The sequence below is a fragment of the Coffea eugenioides genome, chromosome 2 (assembly GCF_003713205.1).
Source record: "Coffea eugenioides isolate CCC68of chromosome 2, Ceug_1.0, whole genome shotgun sequence".
In the NCBI taxonomy this organism is placed as follows: Eukaryota; Viridiplantae; Streptophyta; class Magnoliopsida; order Gentianales; family Rubiaceae; genus Coffea; species Coffea eugenioides.
The window spans coordinates 16692147-16717574 of NC_040036.1; the positions used below are offsets into that span (position 1 = coordinate 16692147).

The window sequence follows — 25428 nt, forward strand, 5'->3', positions numbered from 1 at the left end:
AATTCTCTTGAGGCAAGAGAGAGTGAATAAACTCACAAATATTTTATAAAATCTGAACTCTCCTTTATTGAATGAAGACCTAGGCTATATATAGCCTTACAAGTTGAAAACCTAAAGTGACTTGAAAAACCCTAACTTGGCTAGGCTAGCCCTTTGGCCCGATTCCACTACTCAAATCCACTATCTAATGGTCAGCTTATAATCGATCCAATGAAGGCTTTAAGCAGGCCCAACATAACCCAATAAAAGCTAATTAACCAACTTAAGTTATAGTGAGCCTAGACTCTATAAATCGGATCCAACTCAACATGAGGTCTTGGACCGAATTTATTCCTAGCAAATAAAATAGAAATCTAGAAAATAAAGTACTAACTATTACTAAAAGATTCAATCTCTTGCAGCCCAAAACATGGCCCATAAGCGGCCCATATTTCGTATCACATCCAAGACCCATTACACACAGTGCATAGGCAAAACCTGATATAACCTCTGCACATTCCAACCACCATGAACCACGAAATCCGCAACTGGTTGTTCTTGAAAAATTTTCACTTGTCGACACAACAACCCTGATCCTAACCAATTATCGTGCCAAAAACTTGAGTTTCCACTACCTACTATCCACCTTATATGCCTCTCTGCCACCAACTGAGCGTCCAACATCCTCCTCCAAGTAGCAGACTGCCCTGGGCAAGCCTCTGAGTAGCAAGGGTGCAAATTCAAGATATATTTCGAATGCATGAACTCTGCCCATAATGATTGCCTCTGCCTAAACTTCCACCACCACTTCAAAGAAAACGCATCAAAGACATGCTGTAACGACCGTAAGCCCACATCTCCCTCCTCATAAGGCTTACACAGCTGGCCCCATTTGATCCAATGTAGACGTGGCCCAAAATCTGACCCGCCCTATAAAAAGCCTGCAAAAATATTCTCCAACAGACGGAGTATCCCTTTAGAAGGGTTAGATACCGCAAGAATATGGGTAGGCATAACCGACAACACACTCTGTATCAAAACTAGCTTGCCACCATACGATAACAACTTCTCGTTCCATGATAGCATCCTATTCACAACTGCAGTACATAAAGCTGAAAAATAACTCTTCTTCCGTCTCCCAGAGTATAACGGGCATCCAAGATACTTTACTGGGAAAGATTGTGTGTGGAACCCAGTGATTTGTGTGACAACACGTCTTTGCACACCCAAGAGACTAGCATGAGACAAAAAACAACTCTTACTATGAATGACCTTCTGTCCCGAGATCAACTCATAATCCTTTAGCATCTTCATAATCAGTTGTAACGACTTCTTCAGTCCATTCGAAAAAATAATAACATCATCTGCATACGCTAAATGGGTAACAACCGGCACCCTTGTGGAATCTTAAAAGGCACAAAACCCCGTTGCACAACCAACGAATTTAGAAGTCGAGACAAAACTTCGGCACCTATGACAAAGAGAGATGGTGATAGCGGATCCCCTTGGCGAAGTCCCCGACTAGATTTAAAAAAACCTTGAGACGACCCATTAATAATAACTGAGAACCAAACATTTGAAATCAACCTCTAAACCATATCTATCCAAACCTCACTGAACCTGAACCGTCTGAGCACTTGCAACAAGAAAGGCCATGAAACCTTATCATACACTTTGGCCATGTCCAGCTTTAAGACAATATTACCCCCTCTAGTAGACTTCCCAATATCTGATACTACCTCCTGAGCTAACAGAAAATTGTCGAAAATCTGTCGGCCCTTAATATGGGATTGATTATCCAGATGGTCGGGCTGGAAGATTTTCAAATGGTCCCAATATTATTCTAATATTAAAACCTGAGTTGGATTGATTTGCCTGTGTATCTCTTATGTACCAATAGCTAATTTGTTTAGAGATTTACTATTTCACTCCTAAAGTTGAAAATTTCTGATGCTTGCTGAAAGTTTACTTAATGTGCAGCTGAGCTTGTAGGTTTGGAGCGTGACATTCCACCATTTGCAAATACGAAAAGGCTAAGCATAATGAAAGGTGTCAATTATTATTCTTCCAGCGGATCTGGAATTCTTGATGCTACTGGCCACGAACTTGTCAGTGTTCTCGTGATCCCTTCTTACCTTTCTTCTCTTTTCCTTTTCTCTTGAAAATTTTAGTTTTCCTCTTGTTCCTTCCCCATGTGTTGGCTTAATATCTTTCTTCTGCGACTTACCAATTATTTAGATTTGTGAACATCATTGATTTACATGTCTTGAAATTGTTTAAAATCCCTTGAAAATGAAAAAATATTGTTTATACAACTTATATATATATATGTTTATACAACTTGAGGATTGTGAAAGTGTCATTTTTGTGATATTAAAAATGCACACTAAAGGGTACACAATATTTCACTTACTTTAACTACTTCACTTTGTTTGATTAATTAGATTTTATTTTCAATGTGAGGGCTACTCATAAAGGAGGAGGTTGTTAGGTTCATGAGTAGGAAATTGCATCCTATATTGATTCAGAAGATAAAAAAAAAAAAACACTTAGTATGTAAGTAAAGGCCTGAAAACTAACAACTTCAACTTTTGGGTTATCATAGAGTTCTTGACTTGCACAATCAGAAGGGGAATGATCGTTTAAACATATCAATTAAAATAATCTGTCTCTCTTATTAGGCTCATACATACAGCTCTCATTGCATAATTTTATAGGCTACATCTGCTTGATATGTTTTCTTGCACTACTTTTGTAACATTTGTTTTAGAACTCATGGTAAAGTTACAAGTCATGAGGACTAAATCATTTTGTTTTCTTTTGCAATACTTTTGTAACATATGTTTTAGAACTCATGGTAAAGTTACTTTTGCAACATATATATGGACAACATTAATCTGTTTAGGAACATTGTGCCATGATATATAGTTTCCTTCCAACTTTTCTTTTGTAGGCAGAAGTATCAAATATTGTTTTCCATCGGTCAATTGAAAGTCATGATTTTTGCTTACGAACCCTCTCGTTTCTCATATTTCCTTCTTTCTTTCTGGGATGAACTTTATAGGCTTCAACGTTTCAGAAGTTCCTTGCTATCAGTCATGTTTCGGAAGGTATGGGACTCCGCCGTCCAAATTGATACATTTGTACAAACAGAGAAATGTACAAATATTTTGATGCACTGCATCCCAGTGATGCTTGATCATTGCAAGTAGAGCATATTCAGCTGATTTACCCTCAGATGGTTATCCAGTTGATATCAGAACATTGCCAAAAGATGTATATTCAGAGATGATCGCAACTTGTGTTCTTTAATGAATATATGTAGTTAAGGATGTAAGTCAGGTTGGAGAAATTGTGGTGCTGCAACCACAATTTGAGCTGGCTTTCTTGCAAAATATTGGAAGGATGTCACTTCAAGATAAAGGGCTCTTTCCGTTTTATTGGAAGTGAGGGAAGATCAATAGGATTTCTTTGGAATTAGAACGTGTTGGAATTATAAATATGTATCTCAAGTTTGAGAATTGCTAAATTTATTTCTGTACAATAGGAATTAGGACAAAATATTAATCAAGCCTAAAGGGCACCAAGTAGTTAGTCCCCCCAACATAAGATTATAATATCTGCCAGTGTTTTTGGGAAGCCCTGCATTCAGTGCACAAGAGCTTCTATTTGGCTCTGAAATGAGCCTCAAATATCAAATTTAAAATTTGAGCAATAATAACTAGATAAAAAATTAGGAAAAAGGCATATGCAGAAAATTAAACAATCACGAGGCTAAGTAATTATAGCAATCCAATTATTCAGGAGTTAAAACATTTTTTTGTTATTGAGTTTGGTCCCTTAAAGTGGGGAAAGTTACAGTGGGAAAGTGCTTGATGGCTAAACTTCCTATATACTACCTTTCTTGTCTTTGTGAAAATGAAACAAGCAATCTTTTCTTGGCAAATGAGATGGAACTTTTACTTATAACATGCCATCAAATTTTAATTTTCTGCAGCTTATGATACATAGACATAGTATTTCACGCTTTCGATTCCTTCCATAGAAGTTCAAAAGAGTATAACAACGTGGAGGAATAGTTATAAGCATTTATAAGTATAATCATTTGGGAAGTAAAGAAGAAAGATGTTATCAATAGAAATTGGAAGAAAATGGACTATATATTCTGTCCAACAGCATACTTATTTTAAGAATGAAGCTTCGCCTCCACCAACACCGATCAATCCCCAGATTTCTTGAAGAATTTAGTCCTTGCTGGCAAGCTTAGCGACAGAACTTCCAAACAAGAAATGAGAGATGGAGAAATCTCAACCTCATTAAGCAATATCAGCTGCAAAATATGAGAGGAAATGCAATCAGTTCCAATATGCCAGAAAAAAAAACTTTATTATTTTGTGGGGAAAATAACCAGAAAAACTAGAGATGCATAATGAGAAGTCTAAGCATATATGTTAATTGGTGTGTTGTAAACAGTGAATTGAGGAAATCATACACTAGTTGAAGAGGCCTCTGTTCCTGGCGAGGGTAATGATTATTTAATTGCAGCCCATTAACTTGGAGGAAAGTCCTAGCATCAAATGGCTGAGCTGACACTAGTTCATAGTCAGAGCTCCCAGGCATCAAGTTCATGTCATGCTGGGCTCTTTCAGTTTCAGCTATCTACAAGAAAATTTGAACAACACAATGAAATATTCTGGTTAGGCTTTAGAAGAGAAAACTGCATAAATTCGTGTGTGTGTATGTGTACAAATGCTCGCGCACACACAATCACACATATATACGTTAAATAACACACACACACACACACAGTCATTTGGACGGACTGACCTTTGATCGAAGGTATTGATTGTTGCTGTGTAAATCAACCTCCTGCATTCAAGATTGATGTATGGCAAATTGAGTAAGTGTGCAACAGGAGCTTTGCAAGATCAAGCTAGTGTAACTGCTTCAAGGCTTACATATCAGTGCCATTTTCTTGTCTTAGCACTTACATTTCAAGGCTTTCTTTAGGTCTCTCAACTCTTAAAAGCAGGAAAGTGAATTTTATTTTATAGCTCTTCCGGCAAACTGGATTGACTGAATTCTTGAGGGAGGATTTAGATCAATAATAGATATGACAAGTATCAGGGTCATAAATTTTTATTTGGCAATAGAATGAGTTCAAATAAATCATCACAATATTTCTCCTCTTTTTACCACCCCAAAAAAAAAAAAAAAAAAAGAACACACACACACACAAAAATATTGAAAAATCATGGTCAAATTTGTTTGTATTGAGAATCCTAATTCCTAGTTATTACATGTTAGAAAAGATGGAGATTATGAGTACAAAATGATGCTTACCACCCTTGACAGATACCATATTATTAAATGTCTTAATCATGCTTCTAATATGTTTCAGCTTCCAAATATCTATGACCCCTATTTACGAACTTTTCAATTGTTCTTTAAAATTTTTAGTCTAGCATATTTTTCCAATCCAACCTCTTACTCTTACATATATATCATAATTCGTTATCAAGTACAAAGAAAGAAAATCATGTCAAAATGAATGCTGAATAAAACGGGTAACCATATTATAGGGCTATGTACTTCATGTACTCTCAACTTCCTTTTCGCAAGGCTCATTTGCAGATAAGATGCATTCAAGAAGTCTAGATTAATTCATCAAAACTTACCCTCTTCTGCATGAACTCAATTTCCGCGAACAAAAGTTCATTCTGCAATGTCAGAGAGAGAAGAAATGGACACGTTATGTTCGGAAGCATAGATAAACTGTGCAAGACTATAATACCAGGAAAAAATCAGTTCAATAAAATCTAATAACAGGTACCTTTTTGGATCGGACTCTGCTAATGCCTCTCTCAACCTTGCTTTCTAGATTCTTGAGGTCCCTCAGATTCAACGACCCTAAAGATTCACCAAGCATGTTCCTGAAAGACATCAAGTAAAAGGGTTAATTGAACAGTGGATCTAACAGGTCATAGGAATAACTGTATAGAGGAATTTTGACCACAGAAATCACCTGTTTGAGTTCTGCAAATTACTGATCTGTGCACGCAGTTTCGATGCTTCCTGTTGGTAGTGCTGTCATGACATGCAATGTAAAGTCAGTGCTGCTGAAAACACAGTACCATTTATGGCATGCAAGATGGAGCTTCATTAATTAAAAGAAAATTCAAAAAAAAAAAATTGTGAAGCATCACCATAAATTGGAAGGCCTAACTTGTATAAAGGTCTGATGGTGCAAGTTTGTTAAGAATGGATCTATACTTACCCATGTTTCAAAACTAATTTGTTACGTTAAGAGTTCTTCAGAAATGCATGGGATGATAATTTAAAATGAACCACAAATGTGGACAGAAAATTATACTATCTCACAGAATTTTCAGGAAAAACCTCTTTGGAAGACTAAATCTCTAACATCATACCTGAGCATTGGCTTCTGAAATAGAGCCGGTGTTCGCAGAATCTGAATTTACCTTTTTGTACCTCTTAATTGTCTCTTTGACACTGAACCACATGGCATCAACTTGTTAGTATGTGCATTCTAAGTATTAAATTGCATCAATCAGATATCAAGAAAATAGCTGGATTCACAATTTCCTCCAAGTTACCAAAAATCTCCCCCAGCTGACCACAAGTATTACCAGCAAAAAGTAAAGAAATAGCAGAACAGAAAACTGCTGTTGGTTAAAAACATTTACTTTGGGGATTGAGTAGGAAAATAAATTTTGTTATTATGTCAAGTTCTTTATTATATCTTTAGCAAGAAAATTGATCTTATCATAATTTCATAAGCTATTCAACCACCTTTTATTGCGTGTGTGAAAATTGCAGATTAAACAAGAGAATCATAAGAAGTTGTTTCATATACAAGAGAATAAGCATGAGATTTCAAGTTCCTTGGACAATAGGTGAATTTATTTATGTGATTTCAGTTCTGAAAATATCAGTATTTCTTTCAAGGCATTTAGAGAAGTTAAGTAATAGACTATTGTTATTTAGATCCCCTTGAGTAATCAGAGAAATGAGTCTATATCCCAAAAGATCCAGTTCCCGTATTTCAATCCCCAAATATTGTTTATCCAATTATATCCATGCTGTTAAAGATACAGTTAGGACCTTATGAGTCTTATCCTAAAATTAGACAAGATCTACCTTGAGGAAATCATCAAAGCATAGTTTTTTTTTTTCCTTTTTTTTGGTGAGGTTGGGGGGGGGGGGGGGGTGTATCATCAAAGACAGGATGAATAACTGAAGTTAAGACTTTGCGCCAATCCACATAAATTAAGCCCAAGAGGTTCTTTTTATATATATTTCCAGACTATTGAAAATATAATCTCCTCATTTTAAGTAAATAAGACTTAGCTATGTAACACTATTCAAGGTACTGTTTGTCCCTCCGCAGTTTTCATCGGGTAAAATCATAACTACTATGGTAATTTGCATATAGCCGTTATCCTTTATTTACCTTCACCTGGTAACTAGTGATATGGCTGTGATGTGAAGTATAAATAGCCCAAGTTACCAGTATAACAAATTCTAAAGAAAAATCTCTGGCATGATAAATTTTGAAGTTCAAATAGGAATAGCAATGCGGTCAATGCTTATCTAAAAGAAGGAAAAACAAACCCCTTAACCACAACATTAGTCAGACAGAATTCATTCAGGACTAATATTGTAAAAGGTTGCTAAAAACTATATATGTTGTGAAAGTTACTTCAACTCACAAGATCTGATAACTCTTGTTATTATACCACAATGACTTTATTATGATGGCAAGAAAAGATGGCAGATGAATGAGGATTTCCTTTTATTGGATAGCAAAAAGGGAAAAACACTTCTATGTCTAGTTTCGGTTAAAGTTCTCAATGATAACAAAACAGCATGGAGAAAAACTATTCTTCCAATTTAGTGGCTCCAAAATTTAATTTATGACAAATAGGGAGAAAAATGTAAAAAAAAATTGAAAAGAAAGAAAGACATTCATTAATTGATATTTTCATTTAGTAAAAAAAAAAAAAACCGCTGGAACCTCCACTACTTGCTTTTTAGGAAAAATGTTTTGATAAGTTACGTATGCTAGCTAGGGGAAAAGAAAAACCAAGCCAAATGTTGCCACCAATCAATAGAGCTAATTCCAAAAACAAAATATTGGTTACGTGTACACAGGGATCCGTGCAATAGTTAAGAAATTTCTTCCACACCTGATTTCTACTTTAAAACCTACTAATTAATCTATATCTCAACTTCTTGTACATTCCAATATTCAAAATCTGGTTCAAAATAAATAAAGCTACTAGGTCATTCATGGCAAATAAGGTGAAAGGGTGCTTAATAACAATTAGTAATAATTGTTGTTCACCTGCCTAAATTCCAATTTCCAGAGCTCTACATTATTAGCTAATCAATCCCAACACGTAAAGCAAAGATACAAAATGAACAAAAATTTGTCAGTCAGAATCATTTCCTGTTTATTAAAGTCCCAAGATGACATGATGTAATATTGTGCGCAAATTATACCCAACAGCGCAGAATCAACCCCCATTTCCCAGTCAGATGTTTCCTTAATTTCGTCGAGACACTGATTGGCTGCTGCTGCCAAGCTGGCACAATATCCCACAATGTAATTGGCCCCATTTTCTACGGTCAGATTTTTACCACGTGTCAGAAACCCTTTACACATTGGATTTTACTCAGCTAGGTAACTGCAAGAAAACTACTTAAAATGCAGACAACATTTATTACAGCAAAAGACCATTCTGCAAGATCGGTAATTATAGGCTATGGTACTGACTCTTTTTTGGTCTAATGCATCCGAGCCCTCCATTTATAAACCCTACCCATGCAAAAAAGGTGCAACTTACAAGAAGTCTCCCATTGGTTGGCAGTTTCTCGAAAAAAAAAAAAAAAGGGACTTACTCAAATATATCTATGCAAAATCTGAAAGAAATGCTGAGCTTAAATAGGCTTGCCTATAGTTAAAGTTGTTTCATTTCTGTTGCTTTGTTGTTTAGGTTATTTAGCAGTTTCAGAAGCTTTGGTATGTCAAATAACGAGAAAAGAAAAAAGTTGTATTTGTACAATTGCTGAGGGACAAATTTCATGAATAGAGAGATAGAGGGAAAGACCAATTACAAGGGGTGTCGTAACTTATTACACTCTTTTGTCAGAAGTTTGATAACTGGAAAAATCATGTGTGACGTGAGAAAAGATTCTTGTAACCAATACAAAACAAAATTCACCTAATTGGGTGTTGAAAGCTAACTACACTAGAAGAATCCATGTCCCAAAAAGACTACAAAATGTACGTAGTGGCAAGCTGGTAATGGGCATATGAACATAACCCATGTCAAAATTGACTAGGTTTTGATTTGATTTTGGACGAGATTTAGTGCAAACCCTTCTGAAACCCTAGTTTTGTTCAATTTGGTTATTTAAACATTTTGACTTGTTGAACAGTTGCCAAGCATTTTACAGTATGCCCAATTATATTCATTTTGATTATGACGATGAATTTTACATTTTTACTTCTGAGAAACCATTGACTTTTGGTAGGCAAGAGTAGAAATGCATCATTGAGCATGCGTTCCAGTTTTCCACTATGGCTGGCTAATAGCATGTTAAAAATTTTTGTAAGTCTTGGCAAAAAGGAAAAAGAAAGTAATTTTTCTGAGTCTCCTAGACCATGACCTTTACCTTTCAACGATAAAATAAAAAAAATTGTGAATTTGAAACCCAAAAAGAAATGGAAAAAACAACAAAAAAATGCTCTTAGTCCTAGGGCTGAGACTGATGACAACTTTAGACCTGTCCTACGGCCTGGTTTTGATTGATCACGTCCAACTTGCTATTAAGGATGCATCAACTGATATCTGAAATGGGCAAATAGGAAGATGACAGCTTTCTTGCTAGGCATCAGAAATGACATGTGGAAAGAGAGAAAGGTTGAAGGAAAAAAGCAAAAACTTGACAGCAATGGAGGAAAAGAGGAAGCTGATCTCACAGTTCTGAATGCCTTCCCAAGATTCTACTCATTTCATACAATAGTTCATAATGTTGCTTGCTTCCTTTTCTATCTTTAACAACAGATCTGTGCCTAAGCCGACCATGATTTCAAATGCAATCATCAAAATAGAAAACTCATAAAGCAGATTGCGGAAAAAGAACAAAACACAAAACAAGAAAGCCCAGTCAATCTTTTTTTTTTTTTGGTTACAAAGCAAACAACTCCAAATCTACTACTGTATGGCAACAAGTATAATGATCAACGCTTATCCCATTAAAAAAAAAGTCCGAAGCAAAAATAGCAAAAAGAGAAAGCAAATAGTGAAAAAGAAAAGCTCAAAAAAGAATGTCTCTTCAGAGCTGAAGTAGAAGAAAAGGTTGAGATCTTTGGGATTAATTCTGCTGATGTAAATTTGTACCTGTTATTTGCATACTCATAAAGACGGCCACGGTTGGAGAAGACGATCAAGGCAACTTCAGCATCACAGAGAACAGATAATTCATAGGCTTTCTTCAGCAAACCATTGCGGCGCTTGCAGAAGGTGACCTGACGATTTGTGGTGTTTTCAATCCTCTTGATCTCAATTTTCCCCCTACCCAGTTTTCTTTGTGGAGAGGTCTCTCTGGATGGATCACTTTGGCATGACATGGCTGCAGTTGATTCAGTCAAATGATCAAAATGGTCCACCAGAACATGTTCAAGAAAAGGTACAAATATGATCAGTAACCAGCATATATAAGAAAGTTGTTTGATGCTGAATCAAGCAACTAATACTTGAAACAATAAATGAAGATGCAGAAGTATCCCATCCAGGCATTCATAAGTACAACTCTGTACTAAGGTTTCAAACTGAAAAATACTGAAGATTTGTTAGTATAATATTTGGATGAAGGATCATAATAAATTGGATTGATCAAGAAACTGAGTTCAATCATTTCTTTGAGTAGAATATTTTCAGCTCCATTACTAACCTGGTGAGGAAACTGAGGAAGATTAAAGAGGTAAGAGTAGACGTTTCTGCTTTCTTCTCTTGCTTAACTTCCTAGAAAATCTGCGCAAGGGATATGCAGAAAATAGGAATGAGTTGCAGAGGGAAATAAGTATTTATAAGGAAACGGTGACTTTATTTACAGGTGAATATAACAACCATGATTTCTTGTCTTTATACCAAATTGTTGTTTTCCTTATATTTCCTAAAATAATATTTATGTGTCACTTTTATATTGATTAGTTAAATTGAAAATCAAAATTGGAAAGTAAGGAAAATTCTAGGAGATCATTCTTAGTTTCTTGGACATTGGCCATTCATTTGACCAACTTTCCCCCCCAATTACTTTCTTATTAGCTTTTTTCTACCATTCTTGACTAGTCATCATTACTTATGACATAAAGATATACGGAAATCAACACCTTCCTTCCCATTTATCGTCTTTAACTTCATATCATTTATTTACCGTAAAAAATGAGAGGTCAAATTTGAATAATTTATTTATAATAGGATAAGATGGCAATTAAAATACTCCATTTAATAGCCTTTGACATATGTAAGAATAAAACTGTATCCCAAACTAATAAGTATGATAACGGTACACCTATATATACCAGTCCATGTGGTTATATGACTAATGTTTTTGTACAATTTCAACTATTGCATTACAGTTGTGTTGATTAATTGCTCAATCCTCAACTATTCACTCTGAAATTGATTTGTGCATATCATATAGCTTTGAAAGATCATAATCTGATACACAAGGCTCGACTTGTATCGTCATGTCTACCCAAGACCAAGTAGGCCAAGAATTTGTATAAGAGGACTAATTAACTATAGTACGTCCTTTATAATTTTCATTTTTCCTCTGTCAATTTTGAATTACACCCCTGAAGAATCACCAATTTACAATTTGGACGCTGAACTGATCAAGTGAAACACTTAATTATCTTGTACAATTAATTTGTAGTACATTGCCCTAATTGGTTGAGCACCAATGAATTTTGAGCAGCTGTTTTTTAATCAAATGATGTTATTCGCCTTAAAAGTACAACAATATTTTAGCAAATAGCCGCAAATAAGGGGTACTAGTTAAAGTCTGAAAATGATTATTTTTCGTGCTAATTGAACAACATGCCATAAATTGACAGCATGAGCTATTAAAGTGGTAAAATTGATTCCTTTTGTTGTTGAACTCCATTTTGGAACCATTTCTTGATCTACTTGACGAAAAGCTTTATTTTCACGTTAAAACAGGAAAAAAAAGTTGGTAGATTTGATAGGATTCTTTTATTATGTCTCCAATAACATAGGATAAGAGTGGGGCTGATTTATTTTTGTCTGAGTTCAAGTTTCAACGATAAAGTATCCTAAGTTCAGGTCCTGAGTGATATATTGTGTGCGTATTTAGTGGGGGTCATGAAACATAGAAAGTCAATTTGATAACTTAGGGTGAAAAGAGAAATCGAGAGATTGTTTGTGGTGGTGGTGGTTGGGGGGGGGGGGGGGGGGGGCATAATTCAATTAATCCTTTTCTCAAGAAAAGTGAAGTTAGATAAAGAAAATGGCTAAAAAAAAAGAGACAATAAATGTGAGTTTTACGTTTAAATAATAAGTTAGCTGACGAATTCCTTGCATAATATGGAGAAGATAAATTGTCTTCGAGAATACTATAGTCTATTCTTCCATCCAAAGCTGAGAGTCAACGTGGTGTTCCATTTGCGTATTTTGCTTTCTTTTTCCGACCATCTCCCTTTCTTAATCAATAGAGAAGAAAACTCTCTAAATTATTTGCAGCAATGGCACTTGTCAAGAGTTTTGTACAACTGTGTTGGCTAATATATGTAATGTATATACAAATACACACACAACCCCTTGAACTAACTTAGTAAAAATGACCTTTTTTTCGTATTTTTCCCTAAACAGTAAAGGAGTGAAATTTAAAAAACGAAAAAGGGGAAGAGAGATTTAAACCCAAAATTTCAAATTTTTAGGATCTCAACTTGTAAAAATGTCATGTGCAATATACAAATCTAAAATTATGCCCCTTTGTTTACTAAACAGACCATTTATACAAATTCTTTCGAGATTCGAAAATTTACAACTAAATATGTTATTTGTCAAAATGGAAAATTTCTACAACTGTTGGACCTAAAGTGGAAAAGCATGTTTTATCCTCAAATTCCTTGTTTTTCCCCCCTAAAAGGGAATAGATGCTGCTCGTAGGAGTGGTGAAGGACCCATTTGCGGATATTATTTACAAATGGTTCTGTTCTCCCTGAAAAATTCAGAGTTACAAATCTCAGAGTTGTAATGTGTTTGAATTTTCTAAGAAAAATTTATTCCCAAAATTAAATGATAAATTATTTACTTATCATTGAATGTGATATGCATTCAAATATATTATATTTAATAAATAACTTAATGAATTCAAATTTCAGATTTCAGTTTTCAAATTTCAATTTTATCAACTGCATCCTGACAGAGTTGTAATGTGTTTGAAATACCACTGGGTTGCATATTTTCGTTGATTCACGAATAATTCAACAAATACAGTACAAAAAGAATTACAAAAAATAAAGACAAAAAGGATATAAAGCTTCTCTAGCCGTTGCTGAGGGAATCCTGATAATTATTTAGACATTGCATTTCATTAGCCTTCCATGTGCATTTAAGACCCATAAATTTTCAGTGAAAAGTGAAAAAGATTTCGTTAAATTCATTTTCAAAGCTCAACCGCCCTGTCGTTGTGAGTTCCGACCGGCAACATCACAAGGAAATTTGTGCCGTTTTCCTCTGTCCTACCACTTTACGTAGAAAAGAGAAGTCCGAAATGAATATAGTAGCAAATACAGCAACCGTTTTGTTGCAAAACTGATCTTAATTAGGGAAAAAAAACACTTAGTTGCTTTTTTGTTCATAGATTACCAAAGGGTACTGATATTCATTATCACATGCATAAATCTACATACACAGATTTAAATTTTCATGGAAAAGTGAAAAATTGCTTGTAACTGCTAAAGCTAAATTAAACGGACTAATTAGGTTTTATGTCAAGTGCGACTGTTAGACATAATTGATCTTACCGAATTGAACACTACAATTTCTTATGATTTGGGATTAAAGCATCTATGGTAGAACCAAGTATACCAATTTATCGTGGTCATAGTCATGTTTGCCTCCCTTAATTGTCACCCCAAATCACATCTTCTTAATATAATCTTTCTCTTCCAGGCTATTAAATTTATAATGACTCGTACGTAGTTGTATTAGCAACATTCTTTAAAAGCTGATTTTATTTGCACTTGAGGGCCACATGTTTGTTGGCTTCATTTTGCAAGCCTTTGATTGTTCAAAACTTGATATGATTTTTAATAGCTGGATCACGAGTGTTTTAAATTCTTGATATAAAAATATTTGGGTTAGGTTCGATTTCGACCATCATCATGGATAAGAACATGCTTTCGAAATTGTAAGTTGCTTAGGAAAATTTTTACAAATCAATCATCAATACAGCCTTTATATCAGTAGCTTGATTCGAGCACATAATCTTTATGAGAAAATCTCTATCCTCGCTAGCTGAATCATGAGGGCACTTTGGCGTTCATACTTTTCCTTCATTGTGGTACTTTTCACTTTCTATACATTACATGACTTTTAGAATTGACCCTACGTCTCATTGCCTGATTTGACCTAACAATGGCTTAAAATACTTGTTGTCACTTTGGCCTCCATATAGTTGTTCTTTAACAAAACTTAGAATCACAGAAGACAAGCAATTCTTGCATGCCAACCAAGTAGCATTGCGATGACAAGTCATTATTTGGCTAGGAAATGTACTTTGCTCCTCTTCTTCATTGAAATCCTTGATGGATAATGTCCACATAGTTAGTGCCAGCTTAAACATCACCGCTTCTGTCAATTGTGCTGCAACTCCATGATCAATTGATAACACGAACTTCGGACGTAATTCTCAACAGCTAAAACAAATTACATCTGGCAACGTTTAGATTAATTTGCTTTCAATAGCTACACATGAATTTTTTTTTTATCTATTACTTACTATCGAGACTCCAAAAAATAGAAATCACCAATTAATTCTTCCAGTCTCCTCTGCTGCTTCTTGCATCTCACCTTTTCTCCTATTCAGAAAAAAAAAAATTTTTAAAAAAAACATCGTCACGTCATCTAATCACTCTCAAAATCCATCCTTAGAAACAGACAATGACAATTAGGAGAAATTAAATTAAATAATCGGTACCAATAGAAGCCTAGGACATAAAGTGATAGCAGGCTGCAGTTAGGTACCATCTGTGGAATAGAGACCACAGTCTTCATATGTTGTGTCCATTCGAGTCTAGCCAAGCTCCGTGAAAAACGTCGAGCTTTCTAATCGGGGAAACAAACTGACCGTGGGTAGGCAAGCTCTTTATTTCCTTCTTATAACAACTCATCCACAACCAAAGACCTCAAGAATATACACATGACCAAAAAAAAATTTTTAAAGAAAACAATCTCCCTTCGCTAAGAAGATAGAAACAAATTAATGTGATTTGTTAACTTTCGATGTTACCTCCTTTCCAATAATGCTGAAGAATGCCAAAATTTCTATTGCTGGCCAGCAATAGTTTTGGATAAGTATACAATCATTTCTTACTATTTTTTCTACCCTTGGTAATTTTAAACCTTAGGATCTTTTTTTTTGCTTTTTTGTTCCTGTAAGAAAAAGTACGGTTGCCATCAGTTCCGATGCGCTTGAAAAGTGAATGGAATTGTTAGTAAAAAGAATGACCTTAACCGAAAATCAAGAAACGTATAAAGAGAGCAGGAATCTTCCGATATCCCACCATATATATATATGAGATTTACAACTGGAATAGTCATCATATGAATACTAATTTAATCATAGGATTGCCCCCAAAAAAATTAGTCATAGAATTATGTCCTCAAAAAGAATGTCTACGAATTGCCAAAATGCCTCGGGAATAGACTTTTTGCACCCTGATACGGAACAACAAATCCTGGGTTTAGGAACTCATGATCATCCGTATCCATTAATCTGCCCAAGAACTCATTTAGGGTCCTAAATTAGGATCTTTTCCACAGACTACGCCATCTGATACGAAACGAAGAACTCCAGGTTCAGGAACCCATCATCTGTATCCGTTGATAATTGTTTTAGGTTTCTTAATTAGGATAGTTTTCATAGGTTTCATTTATTTTTATTTAGGCAAGAGAGTAAGTGAAGCAAGAAGGAAGAAAGAGTCGCACAGGACTTGTTTCCGATCAAGATCCACAGAAGTCCGGCTCAATTCCGACCCAATATCCGACATTAGGCTTCCTTTGAAGCAGATCTTCATGTAATTCCAGAAGATGTCTGGCCTTAAGTCCGGCTCGATGTCCAGTGCCCGACATATGCATGCCAAATACATATTTTAGTTCGTTTAGAGTTTTGTGTATTATTTTTTTTTTAATTTAGTCTACTTGTAACCAATAAATAGGTGTCCTTAGGTTTTGTTTTATAGCTTTTGATAATATTTAGTAATTTTTACAATTGTTGTGTTGTTTGAGTTATATACCTTGTCTCTTTAGGTACATCCTGAGTTTAGATTCATCTTGAATCTTGTCTATTTTGGGGATTTGATAGTGTATCAACCCTTGGTTCTTTTTTATGGAGGGTGTTCTTATAACCTTATCCAATTTTACGCTTTCGTTGTCGCATCACACCCCAATTTATTTCTCTTCTTTGGACAATATAATTGCTTGAATCCAACAAATGTACTTTCCTTTATTCCAATGTTCATCCTTTATAGACAGGCAATGTCTTTTTTTTTTTGTGTTATTCAACCTAATATAGAATTAGTTACACAAATGTAGGAACTTGAACTTTGGCATTGCAAGTCTATTGGACTAATTCAGTGCAGTTTTTCAACCATGTTTGAACTAAACAGTTATTTTTGACCCGCTTAACAATCTAGATTAATATATAGTCCTATAACTATCAAATATTATAAAGAAAATAAGCAATTACCAGGAAGTTGGTCATCCCCTGCTTTTACAAAACTGTATTCTCCACAAAAATGTTACACAACATATATTCTCCATATATATATATATATATATATATGTGAAAGTAACTATTTTAATTAGAGTTGTTTCTCACTTCTATGTGGCATGCCTAATTAAAGAGAATTAACGGGTTATGGGTCATTTGAATTTTACCCATATTGAATATTATATGTTTAAGAGTTATCTCTAATTTTAAAATAACTAATCTTATCTTAATGATATCTAAAATAACTTTAAAAAATAACTACTCTTATCTTAATGCTTTCTATGAAATTATTGCATAGAACTATAGTAAAATCCTTTTCAAATCACAATTATTAAAATCTTACATATTTCATAAATTACTTCCTTTCACCACCATATCATTGATTAGTATTCAAATTGTTCATCATCTCTTCCCTTAATTTTGAATTAACTTAGTACAAAAAAGAGAATTAACCGTTACACCGACAGATTTACCAATATTGTTGAAAACTAAATATTTATTGATGAAAAAAACTGGATTGCTGGATCTTTTCTACTTAATTAAATGTGAATATATAGTTTTAAATTTATGATCGTTATAAAAATTTAAATTATCTAAAAGAATATTTATAAAAAAAAAGAATATCTACCAAGTTTTTTATATGGGATACATTATTTGATATATACTATCATATTATAGTGAAAGTATGTAAACAAATTTTTAAAAATTAGTAAATAATTAAACATTTAGAATATATTAATTTTTTAAAATAATGAATGAACATGTAGGATTGTTGTTAATTTTCATATTTGTATAAATTCATAAAAAATAAAGAAGAGACCGTGCTAAAGCACGGGCAAAATTCTACTTACTATAATGTAAAGTATGAAGTCTATTTCAATGCCATTACACAAATTAACCTGCAAATGATACTACCAGGTGTCCAACTTTTACTAGCTAAGTTCAAGTTGGGATAGAACTCTTAACGTTTTCAATATGACAAGTAAAACTCAAGTAGCTATGAACAATTTTTACTGCAACAAAAAGCGAGATACTGGAAAAGGGATTCTTAGAACATCATAAGTATGATTAAAATCAAGATATTGGTACACTCTTACCCGTTGATTAATATTGAAGAAACACTAAATGCAAGGGAGGGGGCAGCAATTCTTATTCCAAAAGAATCATGAAAATTCTAATGTCGGGACAGCTTCAAACTCAAAATAGCAAGAACAACAAATTATACATAAAAAGAAGAAGTACAAGACCATTTTTGCTAAATAATAAAAGAACAATATAGTAGTAGGGATGCTGTAATGGTGAAAGAATCAATAAATTGAAACCACGTTACTTTTGCCAAAAGTAGTGAGATGTCGATTTCGAAACTGTGTAATAGGCTCATGTTCAAAACTATCTTTTCCAGAAAAAAATGTAATAACAATGGAAAAAAGGGTTACATAGAAGAAGCAAGAACGAATGTAATCGAGAACCTCCCTCAAATTTGGAGAAAACTAAAAATCCTTAACCCCTGGATTGTATTGGAATCCAAGTCCCAAATTAGGGTCAAAATCTTGGATTTATCATCTAAAATAACCTTAGACTCTCCGTATACTATGCCAAACAAGAATTCAAACTGACCTGTTTGGGATTGGGGCGACGTATAAAGAAGTACTTCTAATACAAGTGTTTCTAACAAAACTGTTTTTAAATTACCAAAAACTAGGTTCTTTAAATTACGAAAATTAGTTATCAAATATTCTAGAAGTATTTTTAAAGTTTAAAAGTATCTTTTTTTTTTTTTTTTTTGTAAATGCACCGCAACCCTAAATGGGCTAAATCTAATTTCACACACGATGCTTAATTAGAAATGTCTGTCAAAGATCTAAGCTGTTCCATTTCCACACCTCAAATCTATTCCTATACATTTCATTACACAAGTATACGTGCCTTGTTGACATTCTACACTATTTTATCATAATCCATGAGAATTCTTTGGCCAAAGAACAGTATCTGCTTGTGCAAGCGTTTGCTGGCATGATAAGCGTTCTTGAACTTCTCATGTCCTAGTTCTTATTGTTGAGTGTAAGACAAGTGATTTACTCAACTCCTAATTTCTGTTTTTGTTATAATATTAACCTACTTTCTGAAGGAAGTATACCTTTATTTCTAATTGTGGCATTATATGCAAGTGAGCTGAATCCGGATAAAAAAAATGTTGTGGTTGTCAAAGAGTTCCCTCGGCTCAAAGGTCCACAACAAGAAAATCTTCTCAACATCTGATTTGAGGACCACATGATGGCAACACGTACAACAATTTTCTTGCTTGACAGCTCGAGAGGTTATGAAGATTTCCACTTAAACTAGCATCTTATGCATCACTACTATAACATTTTTCAAGATAAAAAGGTAGAAGTTCCAAGAGAACAACATCTATATATATATATATATGCTGTCTATTAATAATTAATTCAGACTAATTTCATTTTACATCTTTAAACTTGTACCATTTTTCGTTTTGTACTTTAAACTTTCATTTTGGATGCTTTGCACTTTAAACTCTTAATTTTGGACATTTTACACCCTAAACTCTCAAATTTGTCGCATTTGAATTCAACTACTGACAACATTAATAAAATTAACAATAAATAAAACCCTACAAATCAATGGTAATTTGCTAAAAGTGGTCAAAAAGAGCCAAGATGTCACAATTATAATAAAACTACGTATTATCATTAATGTGCACCATCTTTTATCAGTTAATTTTGCTAATAGTATTAGTGATTCAGACCATACAAATCAATGACTATATTCTGTAACTATTGTGTACACACATAATGTCTTATAGTAAAGGTAAATTCTTATCATATACATCAAAATTCATAAAAAACGCCAACCAATATGGAAGTGTATACAAAATTCTGTAAAAAAGTAAAACAGTAGGCTCCTTAATAAAAACGGCAAGAATGGTTGATTGAAATGACGGACTAGTACCAAGATTACTCGAATTTTAAATTCTGAAAATCGCGCAGTTTATATAACATTTTGTACTTCATCTAAAGTGTTATGTGTAGGAGACAAACTTGCATTGAAACTGTACATTAATTGTGTTCAAAATTATTTACTATTGTAAGGAAATGATTTTATAATGCGTTATAAAGTTGTACGCTATTTTGACACAGTTGCATGATGACCCTTCTTGCCTCTTTCTGGGATAGTACTGTTCTAGTTTTGTTACATTCGCAAGATCTGCAAGCTCTTTTTTTTTTTTTTTTTTTTTTGAGGTGCACTTCTTTTTACGTATAAAAACAAAGGCTAATCTATAAATCCGCTATAACAGTATAATTAGTAAAAAATGGCAGACCTCCTATTTCTAACCATCAAGAATCATCTTATTTTAGACCACTGGTAAAGACGTAGTAACTGTATGGTTACCTTTTTAAAAACAAAATTCTGATCAGGGAAAAATGGGATTTAAAAAGCGATGAGAGAGATGATAGATTGGAATTTGAAGTTTTTAAATATTGAGATTTCAACCTTAGTCACTAGATAAAAGTTTTATCAGCTAATTGTATGGTTACTTATAGTTAGTTGTATCCTTGCAGACAAGATACTGAATAGGTTGATTGAGGAGGTCGAACTATTCATCTGAACAACACAGTTGATAAGGTCAGAATCAAAAGGAGAGTTCTTGCAAGATTAGAGTTACAAAGAGTGTCTTCTGCCCCTCTTAAGGCAAAGCGCGTTGCCAGGATAATTGGATGTAACGTAATTACTAGACTGTTGATATTCCCATATACTATTCCATACCGCCTGTACTTTTACACAAGGTAACTAAATTGAATTGGATCGATGCTCATGGATGCACAATCTAAATTGTTTACTTTATAGTGTATTTATCAGTAAAGATACCAAATCCTTCATTTGAAAGTAACTCATCTAAAGCCGGTGGCGCTCTTGGATAATACCTGTCATAGATATTGATAGGTAGGCAATTAATCACTTTTTTTTTTATAAATTCGTCTTAGATTGTTAAATCATCTAGCTGCTGTTGGGCTGATACATGTCAGTCACAAATCTGTTTGCTGTTTAAATCCATAACATTGGAACTTTTAGGTCTTGTTGTCAAATGCTTTTTATTCTTGAAATTTTTCTCCAGCAGGGAAAGGGTGGAATTTTTTTTTTTTTTAATTCTTAGATTGAGAAGTACCAGTGTTCTTTCTATGCAAGGAAAGCTCACTTTTTTTCCAAGATAAGAGATTGTATGTAACATAGAGAGATCAAAGGCACCTATTTTGCTGCTTCTAATTTTAAGCTTTATGGAGGCAAAAGAAAAAGTGAAAAAGAAGGTTTTGAAATAGAAAACGAGGTCAAAGCAAAACAAAACCAAACTACTTTTTTAAAATAAAATACTAATTACACGATTATAGTCTAGGTGTTCCGAGTCATTTGAAAACACGATTAATTGGAATTAGAGTCTCATCCCAGTTAAATTCTGTAATACATGGTGTAGACTGCAAAATCATGCATATAAAGGATTTTTTTTTTCTTTTTGGTATTGGCAAGAGTTTGAATTGCAACATTGAACTTACTTGGCAATGTTTTTGCTCAATTATCTACCACTAAGTTACCAATATAGGTGGTGGAGTTTATTATGTACAAAAGAAGCACCATAACCAAAAAATGACAAATACCACCAACCTATTTCAAGCTTTTCTGACGAGGAAAATGGAAGCAAGCAAAAAAGTTTCCAAAGAATGGTTTCCTCAATAGAATGTTACTTTAGTCACATTATGATCATCAGCTAGCAATGAGAGCAAAGTGCAAGCTCGAAAGAGGTCGAAGCCTAATCAGAAGTGCAGTAACTGATATTCTTTGTGGGAATGGGACCACGAAACAACTTGAGATGTAAACATTGGCCCATGGATGGTGACCATTGAAGGACATCAATGCAAAACCTAATTCCGTAAATGCTATAGAAGCCTTAAACTCTATGCTCACAACTTCTTACCTAAATTTGAGCTTTCCTTTTGAAGTGCAATTCCTATTCCATGTTCTGTCTTAATCCTTCGTTTATGGACTTTAGCCCCCCCCCCCCCCCCCCCCCAAAAAAAACCCAAAAAAAAAAAGAAGCTTCATGCAAATTATGTTTTTTTTTTCTTGTGTGCAATTGTTATATATTTTCGCAGACCTCAGGGTTTAGCACAAAGGTAATCCTAGCACATTTTGGTGGAAATTTGCTCTTAACAGGAACAATTTCCTAAGTTAAATCGATTAGAAATTGTTGTCAAATGCTAAGTTGCAAACGACTCAAGCAAACATCCAAAATGCTAATTAGAGGACGGATTAGTAGTAGAAACATGAAAATTTGTAGATTGGTGGAAATCGTAATTTGTGTGTACATGTTCACTGCACTGGATTTCACGAAAGCATTTCCAAAACCAGAATGTGGTCCTTTAGGTGAAAGTCCAACATCTTGCTAAATTTGGTGAACAAGATGACTGGTGTTGATTTATGGTTCTCCATCAATCAATTCAAGGCTATAACTTTTTCTGGTAGGCAAGGTCCCCCAGCTAGAGAGTTGTGTTGAAATTCTGTTCTTTAGGCCGTCTGTATGTGAACTGGGAGATAGAGAAAACACTGTTTGTTTCTTAATTATAAGGTTGAAAAATGAACTTATATATCCACCAATATTAGATCTATCATTTGATGTGGAGCCATTAATAGGGACATAAATAGAGTGAACCTACCTTGAACGATGTACAAATGAACAGATGCATAAAGTTCTTAATTAGGTTTGAGTAAATATTGATTATTTATCTTGAGGTGCTAAATTGACACCCCCTAAATTCACACTTTTAATGAATTAATGATTTGTACGATCTACATTAAAACTTGTATAAGATGTGATTTACCATGGAAGAGTACAAGTGTAACTTATTATCCATGTTTTATTTGTTGGCTCGATCTAGTGCAACCAAAGAGGAAATTGGCTTATAAATCTTATGAACAAATAAAACAAGTTAAAGCTAGATTTGAACACAATAATCATGAAATAAACAGTTAAGTACAACAAAACAAATTACAACAAAGTAAAAAAGTAGGCAACAAAACAAACTTGATGTATAGTGGTTTTTGCAATCCCCTTGAAGCCTTCATTCTCTACCTAAGCTCTTTGAGTTTAGTATCTTTACAAGCTTCACTAGCTTAATTTCTTACGCTTAATGCCTCTCCAATCGAATGAGAAAAAACCCTTGCACAATTGGCAACTCTTGTAGAAATCAGCTCCAAATGAGTACCCTTACTCTAATTGAGTCAATCTTTATACTCTCTCCACAAGAAACCTCGTTAACACTAGTACAACAAGTTTCAATCTACAAAGATTCTCTCAGAGGTAGAAACAAGCTCTTGCATACAATAATTTTGATTGCTTTCCTCTCTTGAATGCTCTCGAAATCATTTTCCTCAAAACGGATGAGACTTGGTTTTTATAAGCTAGGTTCCTCCAACATTCAAAAAATTCGTTGTTGGGGCCCTTGGGGGGATTGGATAGTTGAATTCGTGTGCTTGCATCTGGACATGGAACCGAACAACCTCCAAAACGATTTTCTTTTTTGTCTTCAAGGAGTTCAAATAGCCGAACCTATTGCTTCATACAAAGTATGCGTCCGACAGATGACAAAAATCCATAATTTTTTCTATTAAACAAATATGGTCTAGTGATGCATTGCTCTCTATGAAAAGAACGTTATTGGTTGCCATGAATCTTTAATGATGTGATATGATGCTAAGCCTAACCTCGATAATTAAATACAAATCTAGGATACCAATTGTTAGACCTATTGTCTAAGATGAAATTGGCTAATAAACCTTATCAACGAATAAATCAAATTAAATCTAGAGTGAAAAATAACAATCATGAAATAAAAAGTTAAGCACAACACAACAAAAACAATAAAGTAAAAGAGTAGGAAGATAGAAAAATAAACTCGATTTACAGTGGTTTGGCTTTTTTCTTTGGTGCCTGAGTCCGCGACCCAAATTAAGCTCTCGAGTTTAGAATTTCCACAAGTTTCACTAGTTTGATTTGGTCAACTGAAAGTTATTTCAACCGGGTGAGACAAAGACTTTTGTACTATTAATAGCTCTTATACAATGAGAGTTAACCTCGCTCCTATGAGTATCCCTACTACAATTGAGCAAGGATTTTACTCTCTCTATAAGAAACAACAGACTAGCACAAGAAGTTTCAATATACAAAAATTCCCTCAAATAGTAGATGATGAAATTAAGTTTTCAAGTAAAATAATTTTGTTTTCTCTTGCATGTCTAAACAATGTGGCACAGGCATTTTTCTCAATATGGACGAATATATCTTGGCTTTTATAGGCTAAGAACAACATTCAAATATTTTTGAAGAAACTAACTGTTAAAAATTAGCCATTGAGGAGATCAGACTGCTGAACTCATGTGCTTGCATTTAAACACGATAATCTTTTATGTCTTCAAGGAGTTCGATCGGATGGCCGAACCTATTGGCTATTGCTTGCGTTCGAAGTATTTCTCCAAGAATTGGCCGAACTTGTTGAATTCCTTTCATTCTTCATGTGCTTCTTTTTATTTGCAATAACACTTGAAATTAAATATACAAAAACTTGTGCTTCCAGTAAACCTTTATGTATTTAGAAACTTTCAAATAAACCATTAGTCATCTTTCATTATTCATTTCTTGTTATCAAAACTTAGAAGACAACACTAACAATAGCGTTTTCATTTCACATATCTTTATAATATATGATGACTAGCAACACTTATTATTGATTAAGGTTACAAAAATGACAAGAGTACCAAGAATCCTTAGAGATATAATAAACATCTCCCAAAATATGCATCTACACAATTCTTGCATTCGCCCCAAGTAACAATTTCGTCGCAAGTCAAAAGCCATTGCGAACAGGAAACTAATTCATCATATACAAGAGGCATGATTTTGGAAAGCAAAAGAAGAAAATTCACGCGGGGTACCATAAGAGACGATAGCTGAAAAAGCCCTGAACCATGGAAAAGTTTTTAACAACATACCTTTGAAGAATATACAATAGAGACAGTTGTACCGTGAATAAATAAATGCATATTTAGTGAAAAGATTAGTTTAAGGCCTTCAGGACTAGAAGCATTAACATCAAGATGTTGCCAAAGCAATTTATCCAGGAAAAAGATATTAATAACCCATTTGGAAAAAGAAAAACAAAAAAGAAAGTTGTAGTCCTCAGTTTATCTACTTGAACGTTTCTATTTCAGTCCAAGTATATGCTATTGTATCTTCTTATAAAGCTGATTTCGTTTGGTGGGCTTTTGCCTCCTTTCCAACTGGGGAAAACATAAAGGTCTGTAGACCCCAAACTGATTATTTGTATT

At 34.0% G+C, this 25428-nt stretch overlaps 2 protein-coding genes across 2 annotated transcripts; both read right to left on the reverse strand.

Annotated features, from left to right (window-relative positions):
• Window positions 1–453: 453 nt before the first annotated feature.
• Window positions 454–1287, reverse strand: LOC113758084. The gene is made up of 2 exons (XM_027301116.1): window positions 973–1287; window positions 454–861 (listed from the first exon to the last, which is right to left on the reverse strand). The coding sequence occupies exons 1-2, from the start codon at window positions 1285–1287 to the stop codon at window positions 454–456; spliced, it is 723 nt and encodes a 240-aa protein (XP_027156917.1).
• Window positions 1288–3993: 2706 nt separating this feature from the next.
• LOC113761925 (floral homeotic protein AGAMOUS) lies at window positions 3994–11052 on the reverse strand. The gene is made up of 9 exons (XM_027305113.1): window positions 10963–11052; window positions 10410–10641; window positions 6411–6492; window positions 6005–6066; window positions 5813–5912; window positions 5658–5699; window positions 4807–4848; window positions 4472–4638; window positions 3994–4309 (listed from the first exon to the last, which is right to left on the reverse strand). Exons 2-9 carry the CDS (start codon window positions 10637–10639, stop codon window positions 4306–4308), a joined length of 729 nt encoding a protein of 242 aa, XP_027160914.1. The 5' UTR covers window positions 10640–10641; window positions 10963–11052; the 3' UTR covers window positions 3994–4305.
• Window positions 11053–25428: the final 14376 nt, after the last annotated feature.

What these genes read in the sequence shown, in the direction of transcription:
- LOC113758084 (XM_027301116.1), bottom strand. Translation starts at nt 1,287, where the DNA reads ATGCTAAAGGATTATGAGTTGATCTCGGGACAGAAGGTCATTCATAGT. An exon ending in TGCCTACCCATATTCTTGCG is followed by an intron (nt 862 to 972) that starts GTATCTAACCCT and finishes AAATGGGGCCAG; the next exon opens with CTGTGTAAGCCTTATGAGGA.
- LOC113761925 (XM_027305113.1), bottom strand. Translation starts at nt 10,639, where the DNA reads ATGTCATGCCAAAGTGATCCATCCAGAGAGACCTCTCCACAAAGAAAA. An exon ending in AATTTGCAGAACTCAAACAG is followed by an intron (nt 5,913 to 6,004) that starts GTGATTTCTGTG and finishes GATGTCTTTCAG; the next exon opens with GAACATGCTTGGTGAATCTT. An exon ending in GCAGAGTCCGATCCAAAAAG is followed by an intron (nt 5,700 to 5,812) that starts GTACCTGTTATT and finishes CTGACATTGCAG; the next exon opens with AATGAACTTTTGTTCGCGGA.